General features: G+C 41.6%; 1 protein-coding gene across 1 annotated transcript in view; it reads left to right on the forward strand.

Moving 5' to 3' along the window:
• Spred2 (sprouty related EVH1 domain containing 2) overlaps positions 1 to 19,922 on the forward strand; it is a 52,426-nt gene that overhangs the window by 16,795 nt on the left and 15,709 nt on the right. Inside the window, exons 2-4 of the mRNA XM_048804211.1 lie at positions 3,970 to 4,147; positions 11,987 to 12,155; positions 14,816 to 14,880. Coding sequence (XP_048660168.1) covers positions 3,970 to 4,147; positions 11,987 to 12,155; positions 14,816 to 14,880 — 412 coding nt within the window. The remainder of the gene's footprint in view (positions 1 to 3,969; positions 4,148 to 11,986; positions 12,156 to 14,815; positions 14,881 to 19,922) is intronic.

The following is a 19,922-nucleotide window of genomic DNA, read 5'->3' on the forward strand; positions in this document are numbered from 1 at the left end:
TCAGTTCTTTCAGCTCACTTTGGCCATTTCCTGGGGAGATGAACAGATAGTACACTCATCAAAGATTTGAGACAGCTGTGTTGTACACTGGAGGATTTTTAAATCCTAGGTACCCTTAGTTTTTCTGGAATTAAGGGGGTGAAGGGGAAAAAATGAATGTTCTCCAAAGTTGTTCATATGCAACTAATCTGAATACATTATCAAATATTCTTATCTCTAGGATCTCGAAGTAGTGCATGCACAACCTGTGATTTTTGCATGTATTTCTACATGTGCAATTTGTCCATTTACTTGTTAACTAAAGTATTGTGGTTCGTAAGCAAATGAGTACTGAATACTTTCTTTTTCTTTTTTTTAAACAAGGATTCTGTTAACTACAAATACATTTTTTTCTTTCTTCCTTTTTTTTTTTTTTTCCTTTCAATACCAGGGATTGAACCCAGGAGTGCTTAACCACTGAGCCATATCCCCGGTCCTTTTTTATATTTTATTTAGAGACAGGGTCTCACTGAGTTACTTAGGGCCTCAGCCTCCAGAGCTGCTGGGATTACAGGAGTGCACCACTGTGCCCGGCTTACAAAATGCATTCCTTAAAACCTGTTTTATTGTGTATGTCACCTATTCATTTCATAGTCTATTAACATATCTCATTCTAAGCTCCAGGGATATTACAGTGAACAAAAGGGCAAAGTCCTTGCTCTTAAGAAGTTCACATCCTAGTAGCCAGACAGATACAGGCCAGGCAGGGTGAGAAGATGTAAGATGTTTTATGTAGGATGGACAGGGAAGTCTTCTCTAATGAAACAATTTCCAGCAGAGAACTGAATCATGTAAGGGAATGAGTCTAGTTGTGTAGGGGAGAAGGGTGGGGAATGTTGGTTTGGTTTGGTTTGTTTTTTTGTAGTACTGGGAATTGAATCCAGGGCTGCTCTACCACTGAGCTAATCCCCAGCCCTTTTTATTTTTTATTTTGAGACAGAGTCAAACTAAACTGTCCAAGCTGGCCTTGTACTTATGATCCTCTTGCCTAGCCTCCCAAGTCTCTGTGAGATGACAGGTGTGCACCACTGTGGCCGGCAGGAAACAGGTTTTAAGAAGCAGGGATAAATAGCCAGTGCAGTGTCCCTGAGGCATGAGTGTGGCCAGTGGGACTGAAGTGGAATAAGCAATGGCCGCATTTTGGCTTTTCTCAAAATGATCTAGGAAGCTGCTGGAGGATTTGAATAGAGGAAATCAGGCACACGTGGAAGTAAAGATTCCAATTAGGAAGCAGTTGTGATAATCTCAGTGCAAAGTGATGGCAGGTATGTTGGGCAGTGTCAGTGGAGGTGGTAAAAAGTGTCTTTGGTATAATTGGAAGGGAGAATCAAAAGAGTGGGAGCATACTAGAATGAAGAGTTTGATCTGATACATATTGATTGCGATGCCTGTGAAACACCCAAGCAGAGAACTCAGAACTCACTAAGAGCTTCCTCCAGAAGAGGCCTGGATGGAAATGCAAATGAGGACACTGTTAGCATAGAGTAGGTAACTGGAGAAGTTGGCCCCGACGTGGATCGGGGATGGTTTAGGCACCAGGGATGGTTTAGGCACCGTGAAGGAGGAGAGGCAGAGAGTACCAGTACCTGGTAGGCATGATGGTGGGTGCAAGGGCAGGGTCTCTACTGACTGCATCTGGCTTCTCAGTGAAACAGGCAAGCTCATCCATCATCTGAGAGCAAGGGAAAGGAGGCCAGTTAAAAATCATCTTGGAGACAGAGTGGACAGCTGTAGCAGGATGCCAGTTAACAGATGATCACGACTTTAAAACAAGGCTTGTTTTAAAGCACAGTAGAGGGAGTGTTCCCCACACCATGTGCGGCAGCGTGGGTTGGAGCATGGAGTAGGTAGGTGGTAGGACTTAACCAGGTTAGGTTGTGTCAGGCAATCACGATGAGGAGAGAGAAAGCACAGGTGTTAAGGTTGTGTGCTGAGGAGTGTCACGGTAGATATCGGAGCTGAAGTTGGGTAGAGAATCAAAGTGAGAACATGAGGAATGCTGAGCAGGAGAAGGGCCTCAAAGGTGGCGGTAAGAACAGGCTGCGATGCCAGGTGATCACTGGAGTCTGGAGGGAGCTACAGAGTAAGGGGGTGATGGCCGGAAAGTGGGCTACTTAAAATTGAGGCAGGGAAGTGGTGTAGACACTGGCGATAAAGTCAAGGGTTGACCTGAGTGTGGGGCACTGGTTGGGTACAGGATGGAGTCATTGGAGGGAAAGAATCCCAGAAGCTAAGAGGCCAAGGAATTGGAAGGATGCTCATAATCAGTGATAAGACAACCAAGAATCATGGCAGGATAGTGGTAGGGAAGAGGAAGGACAGTGAGCCTGGTTGCCAGCCTTTTCAGGGATGAGAGGTTAAGGGGTGACCCAGAATTGTGGGTGGAAGAAGAGCATGGTCAGGTGTATGAGCTGCAGATGAACCCAGAGGAGGGCGAGGAGCCTGCAGCTCTGCTGAGTCTCTACCCCATGTGTGGGCTTGGAGGAGCCATGCTGCAGAGAGCAGCCTCGGAGACCGAGCCACAGAGGACCTTTCACTTCATTCAGGTTAATAAAGCAAAAGGAATATTCATGAAATACCTAGAGTACTCAAATTCACAGGGACACAAAGTACAGATGATGGTTGGTGGGGGCTGTCTGTGGAGGGAGGAGAGAATGGGGAGTAAGTGTTTTCACAGATACAAAGTTTTGGTTTGGGATAATGAAAGCGCTCTGGAGATGATGGGTGGTGGTTGAGGGTTGCCCGGGGGTGCAAATGTACTTAATACCACGGAAATGTACACTTAAAATGGTAAATTTTGTACAGTAGGTACAGTTTATACAATTTTTTAAAAACCAAAGGAATGGTCAGAGGAGAAGATGAGGAAGTTAGAGGTTATTGGATTTAAGGCCCATGAACTTGGTGGAGGAGGGCAGCTGGGTCACAAGGGAGGTGGAGCCATGTGGGGTCATGGAAATCCAAGCGACTTGTCTTTGGGTGAGGAGGTGAGCAGGAATATGCAGCTGAGGGATGTCTCTGTCCTGCTGATGGTGGGACCAGGCTCCTTCTGAGATAGGGGACAGCCTTCCCTGGGGCCCAAGGCACAAGAGGGTTCTCTGTTACTCTGCATCTTTGTTTCCTAGAATCTAGCATAGCATCTGGCATACATAAGCTCTGAATATATGATTGAATAAAAAATGAATTCTATCCAAGGAAAGAAAACATCAAGTGAGAATTTAATGGCCTTGCTGAAAATCCAAATAAATTTCCCCAAAAAGTGATGAAGAATGAAAAGAAACTGGGATTGGTCTCTGAAGGAGAAAGGATTGTTGGCAAATGTGCAAAAGAACTTATTGCAAAATCAAAGTTCTAGAATGGAAAAAAATAAAACCATAAATAAGAGCCTACAATTGTGTAAAGGATATCTTGAATTAAAATATTTCCCCATCTGTATAAATGTTTCATGCAGAATTTGTGATTTGGAAGTGGACTATCTTATTCTTGTGCTAAATAAGAAAATAATTAGCTTCATAAAGTGTTAATAAGACTTGCCTTTCCTTATAAACTAAGTTTACAGTGAATATCCTCTTAAGTTATTAAGTTTGTCTTTCCAACTTACAAATAGATACCAAAATATAGAGATTGGCTCACTTATTTTTAATATTTATGCCCTGAAACTGGAGAATGAGATGCTTTGAATACTTCTTCAGAGACTCACAAGTAGTTGTTAATCACTTAGGTGTCTTTTTTTAAGGTACTTCTATGTTGAGTTGATGTGTTTTGTGTTTTCGCTAAAAAATCTTGAGATGGGTTGCCTCTCAAGATTATTACCAGGCACAGATTTTCTCTTAAGTCCAGAGAAGTGCTGGCTGGTGGTCATCTTGCATTGTGAAACATGTTCTGCAGCTACCAGACCATTGTCATGCCCCATTCTTCTTGTTGTCGTTTTAGTGACAGCTATATTGTGCGTGTCAAGGCTGTGGTTATGACCAGAGATGACTCCAGCGGGGGATGGTTCCCACAGGAAGGAGGCGGGATCAGTCGCGTCGGGGTCTGTAAAGTCATGCACCCCGAAGGCAATGGACGAAGCGGCTTTCTCATCCATGGTGAACGACAGAAAGACAAACTGGTAATGGCAGACATGCAACTGTGGGTTAAATTAGCAATGACTGATTTCTTTACGTGACATCATAGCGCTCTTCACTTAACTTTTTTTTTTTTTTTAATTTTTTTTCTCTGACTTCAAACTCTTGCAAAAAACTTGAAAAGTTAGAATTCTGGAGCTGCTGTCAAATTTTAAAACATAACCCTCCCTTTGCAGTAAAGGCTCTTGACCACACACCCATATTGTGTAACTCAGATGATACGGAACCTTGAAGCCAGAGTTTTCAAAATGTAGAGTTTATTCATGAGCTTACCCTTGCATTTGGAAAGTAGAAATTACTTAAGAATGCAAAGGCACAGAGAAAATGTCTTCTGACATTTGGCTCCTTCTAAACAAGTGTTCATCTAAAAGATACCATAGCTTTTATTTCATAAGTAATGAGTAAAGCTTGTTTGGAAAAGAAGTAACAGAAAAGTAGTGGTATCACACTTCTGTAAATAATTATGCATACTTATAAATAAATACTTGGGAGAGGGATGATTACTTCCCAAGAATGGATGATTGGTAGTTCTTAACGCGCAGGGTGGTGAAGGAGCTGGGATGACCAGGTCTGTTATGATACAATTTATAACAGGAAGGAAAAATAGAATGTCCAGTCTATTTTCAGTTAATGGCCCTAAACATGGAAGACTACTCCTATCTGTATCTGATCGTGGTGTGTATATTCAGAAACCAACAGATGATTCGGAATGTGCAGGATTGTACAGGATTTCACAGAGAATGCAGACGGCGCAAGAATATGTCGGTCTTACGTTTGAGACCCTTTATAGCGGCATCTGTTGAGTTTCATGTGTTAGATGTACAAATTTAATCTTCTTTTGCAACCACTTCTTAGAGTTTAAAAAAATCACAGTAGATAAAACAATTTGTAAATGTTACATATGGATTAACAGAAATGCCATTTTCACACTTGATTCATTTCTGAAAATTGAAAGGGAGGATATAGCTAATTTTAAGAAGTATTTACGTAGGAAGTTCCCTACATAATAGTCAGATGAAGAAAACATTCTTATTTACGAAATTTGGGGAATAAAGGCAGTATAATCACACGACCAACAAAAAGTGATAAAACTGTCATTTATCTAGCATTTACCATCTGCTGAGTACCATGTTAATCTTTTGGCTAGGTTGTACCACTGTATGCTTACAACAGTCATTATGACTGAAGATATTAGGATTTAGAATGATTCTACATTGTTGGTGACCCATTTTGTGAACCACAATCCAGTATTTGATACCCCATCACGATGACCAAGACCAAACCAGAGTCACACCTTCAGCCCATTGATGTAGTTTTTTCCCTTGCACAGATTTTTATTTTTGCAAAACTCTCATCATATTTTGTGATCAGTTATATGTCTCATTTACTTTGCCCAAGCATTCTCATAATAGATTTTCTGAACCAGGTGCAGTGGTGCATGCTTGTAGTGCTAGTGTCTTCAGGAGGATCAATGACAAGTTCGAAGCAAACCTGGGCATCTTAGTGAGACTTTGACTCAAAATAATTTTTTTTTTTTTTAAAGACTGGGAATTAGCACAGAGGTCGAATTCTTCTGGGTTCAGTTTCCAGTACCAAAAAGGGAAAAAAGAAAAAAAGGAAATTTTGGAGGGACTGAAGGTGTGTAGCTCAGTAGTAGAGCACTTTTTGTCTGAAGAAAAAGAAGGGACAGAAGGAAGGAAATAAATTTTCCACGTTGCTGATATCAGTGTGATGTTCTTTTATTTACTTGGCCATCTCCTTAGTGTTGAAAACTAAAGTTCTTTCCTTTCTGCCTACTCTGAAGAGATACCTACCTGCATTTTCCATATTTATTACTTTTGGGGGATAATTTGGAGAAGTCAATTATGTGTGCAGGGGGCTACTGCTAGCATACGAAAATTTCCTTTTAACACATAGAAAGTCATATATTTTAAATCCTTATCACTTTGATAGAATAGCAGTGGTAGCTTATGGTACATAATGAGCTCAAACAATTTTCTCTTTGTTACAAACAGTTGTGACTGTGAATTATCTATTAATGTATGTCCTTTGCATACTTTTCTATTGGGATCTTATTTTTCTCCTTGATATCTGTGCTCTCTTGTATAATAAAGATCTAATCTTCATTTGACATACTTCAAATATAATTTTATAATCTGTTGCTTTGTTTATTTTAGTCGGTATTTTTTTTCTACAAAATTTTGTTTTTAGTTGTTCTGGGTTAACAAATTATCTTATGTGGCTGGAGCTCTTGCTTAATATGCACAAGGCCCTGGGTTTGATCCCCAGCACCTGGGGTAGGGGTGGGGGAACCTACTTGTGTGAAGGGTTAATGACATTTAGGTATATTTTTTCATGGAATTTCATGGTTTGTCATAGACTGTTTCAACCTAAACGGCCATTTAGATTGTCTAACCCAGCCCCTTAATTTTACAATACATTTATGAACTTGTATCTTGTTTTTAATATTTATTTTTTAGTTTTAGGTGGACACAATATCTTTATTTTATTTTTATGTGGTGCTGAGGATCAAACCCAGTGCCTCACGCATGCTAGGCGAGCAGGCTACCACTGAGCCACAACCCCAGCCCCCTGAACTTGTATCTTACCTGTGACTTGTACATTATAGTTACAAGGTTTTATTATTTTTTCAAGGCTCTTAGTATGCACGGCATCATTAAACTCTTGCAACATTCCAAAGGAAGAAGATATTGTAGTAGTGGGGGACTCAGTGCTTCAAGATGTGGTCCCCTTCCTTGGTTGAAGACGTGCATTCAGTGTCTGAACCAACACTTGGAACCATTTCTTTGTCAGAGCCCGATGGGGCAGTTCCAGTCCTCTGTTCCCCCTGGACTTGCGGACCAGCTTCTGTTTGTTGCTGTTGCACGTCGTGCTGTCCTAAATGCAGGTGGCATTCCCTCTGCCACCATGTCTCCCCATCCCTCTTCTTTAGTGTATGACTAACTTCTAGGCTCCAGCTATCCACTGACACACACCTGTGTACTTGGTTGCACTCTCACCTCTCCAGCCCTCCCCATGAAGGGTATGGATTCCTGTTCCCACAGCGCATACACACACACACACACATACTCACCACACACACGCACAGACACACACACACACACACACACCCCTTCAGAGACTCAGTGACCCCTCCCTTGGCCTTCTGCACTTCTGCAGAGCAGCGTTTCTGCCCACTGGTGGACAGAGGCCCGCAGGGAGCTCTGCACTAAGAGATGGAATGGTGAGAGAGAGTGGAGGCCATTATTAGGACATGGAGGGTAGATGGATCAGAATTCCCAGTTTGCCTGCCAAGGCATGAAGTGCTCTTTCTGACTGAAACAGTGTTGTGGATGGACACTCCAATGTTGTCCAGTTTTAGGTCTCAGTGCATTGTGAAGGGGTTTTGTGGTTGTTGGTTTTAGTTACATATTGGGGCTTGTGAGTTTAACTGTCATTATTTCTGTGGGAAACAGGTGTGTTCCAGAGGCCCAGTCCCAAATAGTAATTCGGATCATTTTTATAAGCTGAGGACAAGAAAATTTTCCTGAGAAATTTTATGTGAGTTAGGACTTTTTGAGTTGAGTATTACTTTAGATGAATTAGAGGAGTTTACTCCTTAATCCCATGAGAAACCACTTTATAAAGACAAATCACAAAATATAGAGTTGATTGATCCCTCCAGTGACTGCCCATGTATAAGTTGGTGAACATTCTCACAAAATGTTGTGGGGGAATTTGAGCCAGCAAAGCTCTTTGAAAGACAATTTGGCGGGATTTTATTTTTTTATTTATACATACATACATGCGTACTCGGGATTGAACTTTACCACTGAGCTATACCCCTAGCCCTTTTTATTTTTTGAGACATGATCTTGCTAAGTTGCTAAGGATGGCCTTGTACTTGAGATCCTTCTGTCTTAGCCTGTTGGGCATGTGCCAACACACCTGATTGAGATTTTAATTTTAAACCTACATAACTTTTTAACCTAGCACTTCACTAGTATCTGGCTGAGTAGACAAGAGCCGAATTCTCATATCTACTCCTGCTTTTTAATCTGTTCTAATATGTCATTTTGGCTATATGATAACATATGCTAGAAAAGGGAGTCATATTTAAAGAGCCCTGTCAGATAATTATATATATTCTTCTTTGATACTACATCAAAACTCAACCTATTGCAGTTTCTTAAATGTGGAATCTGGAACCATTGATAGGAATTTTTTATTCTCTTATATTAAAATCCTTTGGTTTTGCTGGGCATGGTGGCGCATACCTGTAATCCCCATGGCTCAAGTGGCTAAAGCAGGAGGATTGCAAGTTCAAAGCCAGCCTCAGCAACTTGGAGAGACCCTGTCTCAAAATAAAATGTTTAAAAAACTCCTGGGGATGTGAATCAGTGGTTAAGCACCCCAGAGTTCAATCCCTGGTGTATCTTTTGCTCTGGATTTTTCACTCATGTCTGATTTGGTAACATGATGCATTAGTCATCTGGAAAATAATGGTTTACTGAGTTCAGCAGATCTTCCAATTGTTGACACATTTTATCCTACAATATCAAAAAATTACATTTCTTAATATCACCAATGATCTTATTAGAACACTATTTAAGATTGGGAAGCTGTCCAAAATTATGATTTTCACTTAGAAGTTCAAATTTTATTATTGGCAACAAATACCTCGAGTTGTTTTCCTTGAAATGACAAGCTCACTTTGTTCATTTTCAAGAAAATGTCTGCCAGATTCCCAAGTATGATTAACCACGATTGGTCTGTCATTCTTTGAATAAAAACAGAAGTCCAAGAAATAAGCAGTTAGTTCAACTCTCAACCAAACCAGTCACATAAGTACTTGACTCAGTCATCCATAAGCAGAAGAGAAAAGGCAATTATAAATACTCCTTCCTTTTCCAACTGTGCATATGTGCAAAGCCAGGTTTTCTTCATATTCTTCAACCAAAGCAGCACATTGTAGCAGGTGGAATGCAGAAGCTGATGAAAGAATCCAATTGTGTGTTCTTCCCATTTCATCACATAAAATAAAGTGCATGTGTATGCAAAGGTTAAGATGTAGTGAAATAACTTTTGCTGCTTCGTTAAGGACATTCTTGAGCAAAACTATCATTTCTTACTTAGACCATATGATGATGAAGAAGGAATCTAATGGCTTTGATACAGTTGGGTGGTGCTACCATGCTATCTTGATTCATGCAACTGCCCAGCAATGACACCCACCACAAGCAGAAATGTCAACACAGTGAAAAAGGCAAAAGTGTCTTACGATGATAAAAAGAGTTTTCCCATCTTGGAAAGGGTCTGCAGATGGGGGAGGCTCCAAAGGACCTGCAGACTAAACTCTGAAAACCTTTAATGTATAAGGATGTAGGTTGTGGTGTTTGTCTATAAAAGTGACCAGTTGCAAATTACCTAAATGTTCATGAAAAAATGTAATACATCCACACTGAGGAAATACCACACAGCCATTGGAGAGAACCATTATTACCTTCCTATATCTCTTAAGACGTTGTGTTGTTGGTTTTTTTTTGGTGCTGGTGATTGAACCTAGGGCCTTGAACATGCTAATAAGCACATACGCTACTACTGAGCAACAGCCCAGTCCCTAAAGTTTTAAGGAAAATAAAAAGCAAGTTGTGGACAGTTTATAGGTGTGGCTGCATTTAAACACACACACAAACTGCTGTGTATATCTGAAGAAGACAGCAAGGGAACTAGGTGTTACTCACCATAATGACAATGGGGTGACACTAGAAATGGAGAGGCCTGAAGGTGAGGCAGGAGAAAAGCAAGCAGGAGGTTCCTGTGTTCATCTAAATCACTTTTAACTCTTTACAACGTCTATTTCCTGTGTCTGTTTTTTTTAAAAACTCCAACAAGAATATCTGTTGTAAAGATGAATGCATCTGAACTTTTTTCGTTTTTGCTGTTAAACTTAGCTACATAAAGATATTAATTTGCTTAAGAGGACATCATAAGATAGTATCTAATTTCTCTATCACCTAATTTAAGTGGACAAACCTTGTTTTACTTAAAATTTTCTAAGAAAATATGCATTGGGAATAATTTTTAAAGTTAGTGTCAACCAGAGACTAATTTTTTCACCCTAAAAATATGGAAAAAGAGTCTGTGTTTTTACAAAAAGTTTATTTTGAGACTTTCAATTGAGACTATTAAATTCTAAAATAGATAACATTTGTTAGTTAAAGCCTTGGTTATTTGGATTTCCCCAATTTGGAATGGGGCTGGGCTGACATTTAATCATTGCACTATTCTTAGGGGGAAATGGCCATAATTAGCAGTTTAATCATAAATAGAATCGGGTGAGTGGACTGTTGTCTTCTTTCAATACATTGTTGTAAAGTTAACTGCTTTGGGCCGCTAATGTGTGCCAACTTGAATATTATTTTTATTTCTTTACCAACTTCAAGAATGTTTATTAGGCAGCATTTAATTTCTTTTTGCTTTGAGGTATTCTTGAATTTCTACTCATTTGAACACATTGCTTATTTAAATTTATACTAATTCGAACAGGCTTGTACTTTTGCCATTCATTTAGTCTAAATTAACAAGATCACATTGTGTTAATTGCAGAGCTTTGCCAGAACAAGATCAAGGCTATTAAAACTCAGCAAAATCATTATGATGTTTATAGTGAAGGAATAGATATTGTGAATAGTTTGGTTTTATCCTGAATAAAGAATGAAGTTTATAGTCACATGATTGCAGTCCTGCTTGTTTTCTATAAAATACAATATTAAAAATACAATACTAGTTTCTTTATAACACCATTCTAGACACAGGGTGTTACTTTATGATACATCTTGAAATATTTATATTTAGGGGGAACAAGATCAATGCAAGTGAGGCTATTAGAATGATGTGAAGTCAGATGCCCAAGGGTGAAGGCAACAAGGATGAGTACAGACTACAGCCTCGTGTGATGTGCCCTGAGGAATGAGTGCGGCCCTGTTAAGTTTCTCATTTATTCAGTGTTTTCAGAGCATGTTCTTGTCTCCTTGATAACTTTGGTGTTATTTCCGCCTTAGAGATAAAAAGATGGAGGGACTTGATCTAGAGAGGAAAAGATCAGTCAAGGTTGTAGCTCAGCAAAAGCCAGTTCTGAAACTAGATGGTTAGAAATGTGGAGATTGTTCTAGTAATCTAGATGTAACGTTAACAGTCCCAGATCAGGATGGCAGCAGCTGAAATGGGGTTGATAGAAAAGATACCGGAGACATGAAATGGACTTGGTGATCAGTCGTATCGGGGAAGAGAGAAAGCAGAGCAGCAAAGGCGACCGACCACAGAGATTCGGAGCTGGAGAGAGTGAGCAGAGAAGGGTTGGCATTGCCAGATGTAGGCACTTAGGAGGAAACCAGTGGCAGAAATTTCAGAATGACTGATTTTCAGCTTGTTGGATTTAAGAGTCGTGGGAGCCACCGAATAAGTCAGAGGAGGGAAAGCTGAGAGCCATTAGTACAAAGGCCACAACATGGGGCCGATCAAAGACCTGGGTCTCACTGGTGCTCCACAGTGAGGACGGGGAGAAGAATCTGTGAGATGGAAAGGAACGTGGTGAAAGGACAGCCAGGACAGGAAAGCTCACAAGAGCCAAGGGCCAGGGGCAGCAATGATGAGGTGGTCAGTAAGCAACAAAGTGTCCTCCCTGGTAGAAAGGCGCCCGGTGGAGGCACAGGTGGAAGGTCTGGGTTAGCACTGGCAATGGTTCCCCTGTTAGACTTCTGTAGCCAGACACCATCGTGGCTGCTCCATGAGTAACCAGCCTGTGTGTTTCCATCCTTCAGGTGGTGCTGGAATGCTATGTAAGAAAGGACTTGGTCTACACCAAAGCCAATCCAACGTTTCATCATTGGAAGGTCGATAATAGGAAGTTTGGACTTACCTTCCAAAGCCCTGCTGACGCTCGAGCCTTTGACAGGGGAGTGAGGAAAGCAATTGAAGACCTCATAGAAGGTATCAAACTTGTCACTGGGCCTTTAGTGGGTCTGTGGAAAGTTTCCAGATTGTTTTTCATTCCAGTGGCCTGCCATCGTATATTTATAGTTTCTTTGCAGGAGGGTTTGGGGGCCAGTTGATGCCAAAACTTTCAGAGCTTCCAAGGAGAATAATTAAAGTGACAATGCAGAGGAAAGGAGATAGATTTCAGAGAAGGGAGTAATCCTGATTGGTTTTTGGACTGTGCTCTGAAGCTGGAAGCAGGCACTCCAGATGTCCATGTGAATGGATTTTTTACTGTTTTTTTTCCTCCTTGTCCTGACTATTAAAAAGACTTTAGTCTGGTCTGTCTTGGCTCAGAAGTAGAGAATGCATTCCGGTGGACCCAGCTTACACCAGGTCTGTCCACTATTCCAAAATCAAAGCCTGGAGTGAACAGTGGCCACTGAAAAGGAAAGGGATCTGTCACTCCCCAGGTCCTTGGTTTGGTGTAGGCCGTTCTTTGTAGATGGTGTATATAGGCAGGGTTAGGGTTGTAGCTCATTGGTAGAGTGCTTGCCTAGCATGTGTGAGGCACTGGGCTCAATTCTCAGCATCACATATAAAGAAATAAATAAAGGTCCATTGACAACTAAAAATATATTTTTTAAAAAGAGAGAATGATGGACTTCGTTTAAAAAAAAGAAAAAGTAAATGGTGTAGGCATTGTTACATCTGATTCTGGCCTGGAAGAGCCTTGGGCCATCAACTCTCATGATGACCATGGCTACAGTCCCCAGGTGCAGATGGACAAATTTTTGTGTTTCAGATTCAATTATCTAATCAGACAATTAAAGGTGCTACAGCCAGAGCCCTCTGAAGAAGTATCAAGCAACATGTTAATACCAGATTTAGAACTGGGGGAATTGAATCACAAAAGAATATATATATTGCTTGCTTAAGAAATGGAACTGTTCTGAAGTATTGATTGTGAATGAGGGAGAAAAAATGCAAGTCTTGGAAATCATTTAACATTTAACAGCTAAGACAATTCTAGCTACAACATGAATCAATTAATGAAAACCATGAGTTGGCCAAAAAGAGATTAAAAACCAGGGTTTACAATGTTAAGTGGCAGATATTTTAGATGTTGATATTAAATATAGCTTTTCAATGTTTGCAGAGAATCAACCTCTGTATTATTGATAGAAGTTTGCGTTGTATCCATGGACTTTAATCACTGAAGTTACATACAGGATTTGATTCTCACACTGGAATTTTTTGTGTGTGCACACACTACCTAGCTGTTCTCTCGTAAACTAGAACTTTAAAAACTAAGTCATTCTGTGATGGAATAAGCTGGGGTTTCTGACAGAAGCCTTAATTTTGACCTGCAAAAGCAAAGGAAACTCACCTGCCCATTGCCTGGATATCTTCTAAGAACATGGCTCCCACAGTTGGGATTTAGAGGACAGTAACTGAATTTGGAACTGGAAGTGCAAACATTCAAGCTGTTTAATCAGATCTTCCTCAGTGGTGGATGAAAAGACTTACCAAAGCGAAATCCTGTCTCCGCAGTAAGATTGTGGCAGGTCTGACTTGCAGGGAGTCCTAGTTCAGTGCTTTCCTCCCTCCACTACTGGGACCTTGAGGTCCCTACAGAGGCTGGACTTACTGAATGCCCCTCAGAGAAGTAGTCAGGTTCTCCTTTCCCCTCCATAGTGCTTCTTTATGTATCTGTTCTTTAGCAGCCAGTGTAGAAGTTTGAGAGATTAACTGAGAACAGTTCGCAAAGTTAATGTAGGGAGCATCGGGGAAGAAGTAGTTAAAGAATAAGTTAAAAGCATTTAATTCAGCTAGGCGCAGTGATGCATACCTATAATCCCAATGACTTGGGAGTCTGAGGTAGAAGGATTGTAAGTTTGAGACCAGCCTCAACTAGATCCTGTCTCAAAATAGAAAATAAAAAGACTGTGGTTATAGCTCAGTGGTAAAGCACCCCTGGGTTCAATCCCCAGTATAACAAAAAAAAAAAAAAGAGGCACTAATTCCCCAGTAATTGGTTTCTGTTAGTGATTCATAAACAAAAAGGATGGAGCATACTATAGTGACACAGCCACAGCAATATTTATAGCAGCTCAATTCACAATAGCTAAAATATGGAGCTAACCTAGATGCCCTTCAACAGATGAATGGACAAAGAAAATGTATACATGCAAAATGGAATATTGCTCAGCCATAAAGAAGAATGAAATTATGGCATTTGCTAGTAAATTATCTGAAGTCTTCAAAGGCAATCCTAAAAAACCAAAGTCTGAATGTTCTCTCTGATATGCGAGTGCTAACACACAATAAGGGGGAACTAGAAGTTCATTGGATTAGACAAAGGGGAATGAAGGGGGAAGGGAAATAGGAAAGACACTGGAATGAGTCACACCTAACTTTCCTATGTTCATTTCTGAATGGATAACAGGTGCAACTCCACATCATGGACAACCCCAAGAATGGGAAGTCATGCTGCATGTATTCATAATATGTCAAACTCTGCTATCATGTATACCTAAAAAGAACACTAAAAAAAAAAATGAAGGGAAAAGGATGAAATGTGGTTTTATTAAAGTGCAATTTTTAAGTTTTAAGTGATTGAATTTAGTTTATACTCTTTGGAGACACATTTTTATTACCTTTTTCTCTTTTAGGCTCGACAACATCATCTTCCACTATTCATAATGAGGCCGAGCTTGGTGATGATGACGTTTTCACAGTAAGCTTCCTTTGCCCTTTTCTGTCCACATTAGGTGATGACTAAGAACAAAAAGGTTCTCTGTCATTGCCAGAGACACCTTACAGTGAGGCATCAACTGTTTTTGGGTGGGTGCCGTCAGGTATCTCTATCTTGTATCAGTTTTCTGAGCACTGGGTTCGCCCCTCGCTCCTGTGTGGCTGTACTCTGCTACACAGCACTGCAGTGACAACTCTCCCAGATCCAGAGTCCTTAAGGCTTCTTTGAAATCTAGAGTGATGGGCTGGGATTGTAGCTCAGTGGTAGAGTGCTCCCCTACCATGCATGAGGCACTGGGTTCGATCCTCAGCACCACATAAATGTAAAATAAAGATATGGTGTCCACCTAAAACTAAAAAATAAATATTAAAAAGAAAAAAGAAATCTAGAGTGACCGTCTGCTTTGGTTTGCTAGGACAGTCCTGGTCTTAGCACCCAGAGTCTTAGTCCTGTGGAACACCTCAGTCCAGGCAAACCAAGACAGTTGGGCCCCTGCTTGGAATCTTCTGTTAACACCCTCCCTGGAGAGGAAAAGCCTGAAGTCCCCCTTTTCGTTGAGTAATTCAGCATCTGATAAGAAAGGCCTGGAGGCTGAGCTGAGGACAGTGTGCTGGGGTGGAAGGGGCTTCCATGTTGTGACACAGTTTGACTTAATGAGATGTAACTGGAGATTTGATTTCTCAGCTTGCATCTTCATTTAAATCCTGGGCTTCTAGCAGTTAATTAACAAATAATTCATTGCCTACCTACTGTGAGCTTAGGAAAGCAAATTGCTTTAGGGCAGCATTTTCAAACTCAGGGCCTTGACCCACAATAAAAAAATGCGTGACCCAGGACACACTCTTCAATGGATACCTAAAAGCAAATCACGCTTCATGCTCTGCATTCCAATTTTTTTTTCTTTCTTTTTTTTTTTTTTTTAAATTATGAAATTTATTTTAAACTGAGAAAATTTTGAAGAATAACATAATGAATACCTTTGTGCCCTCTACCTGGATTTAGCAATTGTAAATTCTGGCACATTGGCTTGATTTGTCCCAATATGTGTAATTACATATGTGTGCATGTGAGCCCACGTGCACAATTTTTTTTGCTATACTTTCCACTCAATTTTGTAAACCTAAAACTGACCCCAAAAAAGACCAATGAAGATATGTTTTTTAAAAACAATAAGGCATTTCCCTGTACAACCACAACACCATTACGATCTCTTAAGAAAGTTAATAGGAATTTCATAATTTTATCTCATGTCTACTTCATTGTTACCCAGTTCTCCCAAGACTATCTTTTGTAAGCTGATTTTTATTCCATATTTTTAAATATTGGGTGCAACCTATTGAACTTGTTTCCCAGGGCACTCAAAGTTTGCAGCTGGAGATATAAAAGACACTGCTTGGGGGCCACAGTGGTGTATAACCCAAGGTTCCAACGCGACAGGAGGTTAACAGGGTAGTTTGCAGAGAGGGGCTAGACCCCCAGGAGGCCTGGAAGCTGCAGACTGTGGACAGCAGTCTGGTCTAGAGATGAAGGGTTGGTGTGGGCTCAGAAAAGACCTCACTGGGAGATAAACCTCCCGTGGCATCTGAGCAGGGTTCTGGAAGGGGCTTCACAGCTAGGGAGCCAGAGGGGCAGAGGCAGAAGCAGGGATGTGGGCAGTGAGTTGCCTGAGCGTTGTGCATCCCAGCCTGATGTGAACAGAGCGTGTGTGGGGGTTTCAGGAAATGAACTCCGTTGTCCTTCCTTGGAGCGACTGGTGTGATGTGGCTCTGAACAGGCTTCCTCCAGTGCTCCGAGCAGATCCTCTCAACAGTTGGCATGTTGCTTACATCTGTTCTTTTGTCACGTTTCGGGAGACAAACAACAGCAGGCGGGTTAAAAGGTGGCTTCCTGTGCTCCAGAGCAAAACTGTCCTTTGCAGCTGCTTCCCAGCTACCTGCCAGAAGTGATTTATGGAATCGGGAGAGGGTGAGAGGGAAAGGAATGATGGAAGCCAGAATCCCTCCTGGTTTTGTCCTTTAATCCACAGGGGATCCACAGAGCACAGAATGCCTGGGGGGGGGGGAAGTTTAGAAACAGCCCTGCTGCTTCCAGATGTTTGGAAACTCACTGGAGAAGGAGCTCTGTTTAATGAAGTGCCTTGCACATAGGTCCCCCTGTCTATGGTCAACTGCCCTCATTTCCATTTGTTTACAAACAAGGACCTATTTATAATGGGACCTCCCTTCCCCAGGAAGAGCCCTGTCTTTATGAACCACAGCCTAGGAAAGGGGGGGGGGGGGCTTATATGCCAGGTTCCCATTCTTTCAGAGTTCCCTGTGGCCAGACTTTCTATCCCTAAATAGTAAATAAGTCTGAAGCCTAGAGCCAAGGAAATGAGCGACTGCTTTATCTGCTGTGTAGTCTACAGCTTCCCGAGTCTTGTTGTGTCCTGAGACTTAATAATTGGAAGACAGATGTTTAGAGCTTGGAACTCATTTATCAAAGAAAGGGTATAAATAATGATAAGACCTGCTCCAACTTATGACGGACCAGAATCATGATCATTTTCCAAGAGAACAGCCCGTGAATGGGAAAACTTTAGAGTTGTAACTCGAGAAACCAGGAATAGACCTTTTGTGTTTCTGCCACTGGAGCCAGAGGTTATTTTGTTTCAGGAGATTCCTTGGGACTAGGAGGAAAACAGGATATTGCGGACAATATGTGGATGCACAAGAGTATCAGCATTCCTTGATGTCCTACTGGGGGAGTGCTGTGGTTGGATATGGTGTGAGCATGTCCCCTGAGAGCTCACATATTGGAAGCCCAGTCCCCAGTGTGGCCATGTTAGGGAACAGTGAAACCTGATGGGAGGTATTTAGGTCATCGTGGGCACTGAGAATAATTTGGTTTCTGTAGGACCCCTGATAGTTTGTATAAAACAGTAAGTCTGACCCCTCCCCAGACTCTCCGCCTTCTCCTTTTGCCGTGAGATCTCTGGCATATGCTCCCACCTTTATTTTTATTTTATTTATATATATATATATGTTGTAGATGGACACAATGCCTTTATTTTATTTATTTATATTTATGTGCTGCTCAGGATCAAAACCAGTGAGTGCCTCACATGTGCTAGGAAAGGGCTGTACCACTGAGCTACAACCCCAGCCCACTCCCTCCATTTCTGAAATGCCACCTGCAGTGTTGCCCTCACCAGAGCCAAGCTGCTTCTAGTGCTGTGCTCTTGATCCTCCAGAACTGTAAGCTAAATAAACCTCTTTTCTTTATAAAGTAGACAGCCTCAGGTATTCCATTTTAGCAATGGCAAACAAACTAACACAGGGAATAAACCTAGAGGAAGGGGCTCTCCACTCTGCTCCCTAATGAAGGGGTTGAATGGACTGGGGCACTCACGAAGTGAGTGTGCTCACGCCTTTCCAACTCTTATGGTCAGTCCCAAGCCAGCTTGTCCCCCTCACTTCTCAGGATAGAAAAACAAGTTGCATTCCTAAAAGAAAATGTCCAGCCCAGGCGCTTTGTGGCCAATGGCCAGCACTGTTTCCTCTGAGGGCCAGATTGTAAGCAGGTCATTTGTCGTTGAGTCTCTATAAGCTGGTGAAACTTCACTCTGTGGGTGTTCAATGAATGGAGAATCTGAACCCCGGATATAGTGAATCACAATCCTAAGTTTTTAGAATTTATGTATTTGCTTTAGTGTGATCCTCAGGTTTGTTTAGAGTGGATGGTTTTGAGGGCTTCTCTGTGGGTTCATGTGGTGATCTTTAGCTGTTTTCTGTCCGTCTGTGGTTGGGATTGGAGCCCCCTGCCAGCACTGGCGCTCATCATGACCCTGGGGCCGCTCAGGCTTCTTGTCCCCCCAACTCCTTTCTCCCTCTGCCCCAGTCGTCCCTTCACAGGTCTCTCCACTCGCTGGGGGCCTCGGTTATAATGGTGGGTCCAACTGAGCACAAACACCTAGGGAGCAAAGATCTATTTTGTGTGATTACAGGAGGGCATTTCACTGTCCGGGTTATTTAGTACCTATTTATAAGCTGAATAATGTAAAGAAGATAAAACAAAAAAGAAGCTAGCATTCTGTGACAGGAGTTTTTGATATTTGCGAAGAATTGCCTTGCCTCCCCCCCACCCCCTTCAGAGCTGGGAAACTTGAGAGACAGAGCCCAAAAGCCCCGGAGCCGGTTGCCTCTGTTGTCCTTTGGTAAATGGACAACTGGCATGTCTAGGGGGGGCCCAGTAGACTTGTGCTCCCAACACTTATCTCTGTAGATGAGCTGAGTCAATTGCTCCCCAGCTTAGGCTGAATTCCAGATCCCTGCAGTTGGGGATCATGAGGCAAGAGGGTTTGAGGCTGGCCAAGAAGAGAGTTGTTGAAGATGGTGGTAGAGAGAGAAAGTGGGCTATAGAGAACTCTGAACACTCTGAATTTGGTGGCCATCTTTATTATCCAAATCCCTATTGCTAAGGTTTGGTCCATTAAAATCTGGCTATTTATCACTATAGATTCTTTTGAAATGTTACCAGCATCTTCGTAGAGAGGATAATTTTGAAATACTCTCGGGGGGATGCAGCTGTGGTATATGCATACTTCTAGAGCAGGCTAATCCAGAATCACGGTCAAGTACTCTTGCTGTTTCAGCTGTCCTTGTGCCGAGTGGCCGGACTCTGGCTCTCAAGCTGAGGATTAGGGAAATAGTTGCTTTAAGGGAAGATTCTTGAGGGTGTATAGTCAAGGCTTCATCTTCCATAATAAGAAGTCCTTAAATAATATCTAAATCTGAAAGGCAGGAAATAGTAATGCAACTATGGCATTTTAAAAATGAAGACAGATGCCAAAAGAAAGAGCCATAAGAATTGGAAGTGAATTTCTCTGGGGAATGAGAAGCTGAGATGACAGAGGTGGGATGAGGGGCTGCTGTTTGATGTATCAAATGCCAGACTGTAGATGAGTTCTTGTTGGTTTGTTTTTGGTTTTTTTTTTTTTTTAAGAAAGGAAGAAAGAATGAGAGGGGTTTTCTCTTGGGGGGGGG

Source organism: Marmota marmota, unplaced genomic scaffold, assembly GCF_001458135.2.
Source record: "Marmota marmota marmota unplaced genomic scaffold, marMar, whole genome shotgun sequence".
Taxonomy (NCBI): Eukaryota; Metazoa; Chordata; class Mammalia; order Rodentia; family Sciuridae; genus Marmota; species Marmota marmota.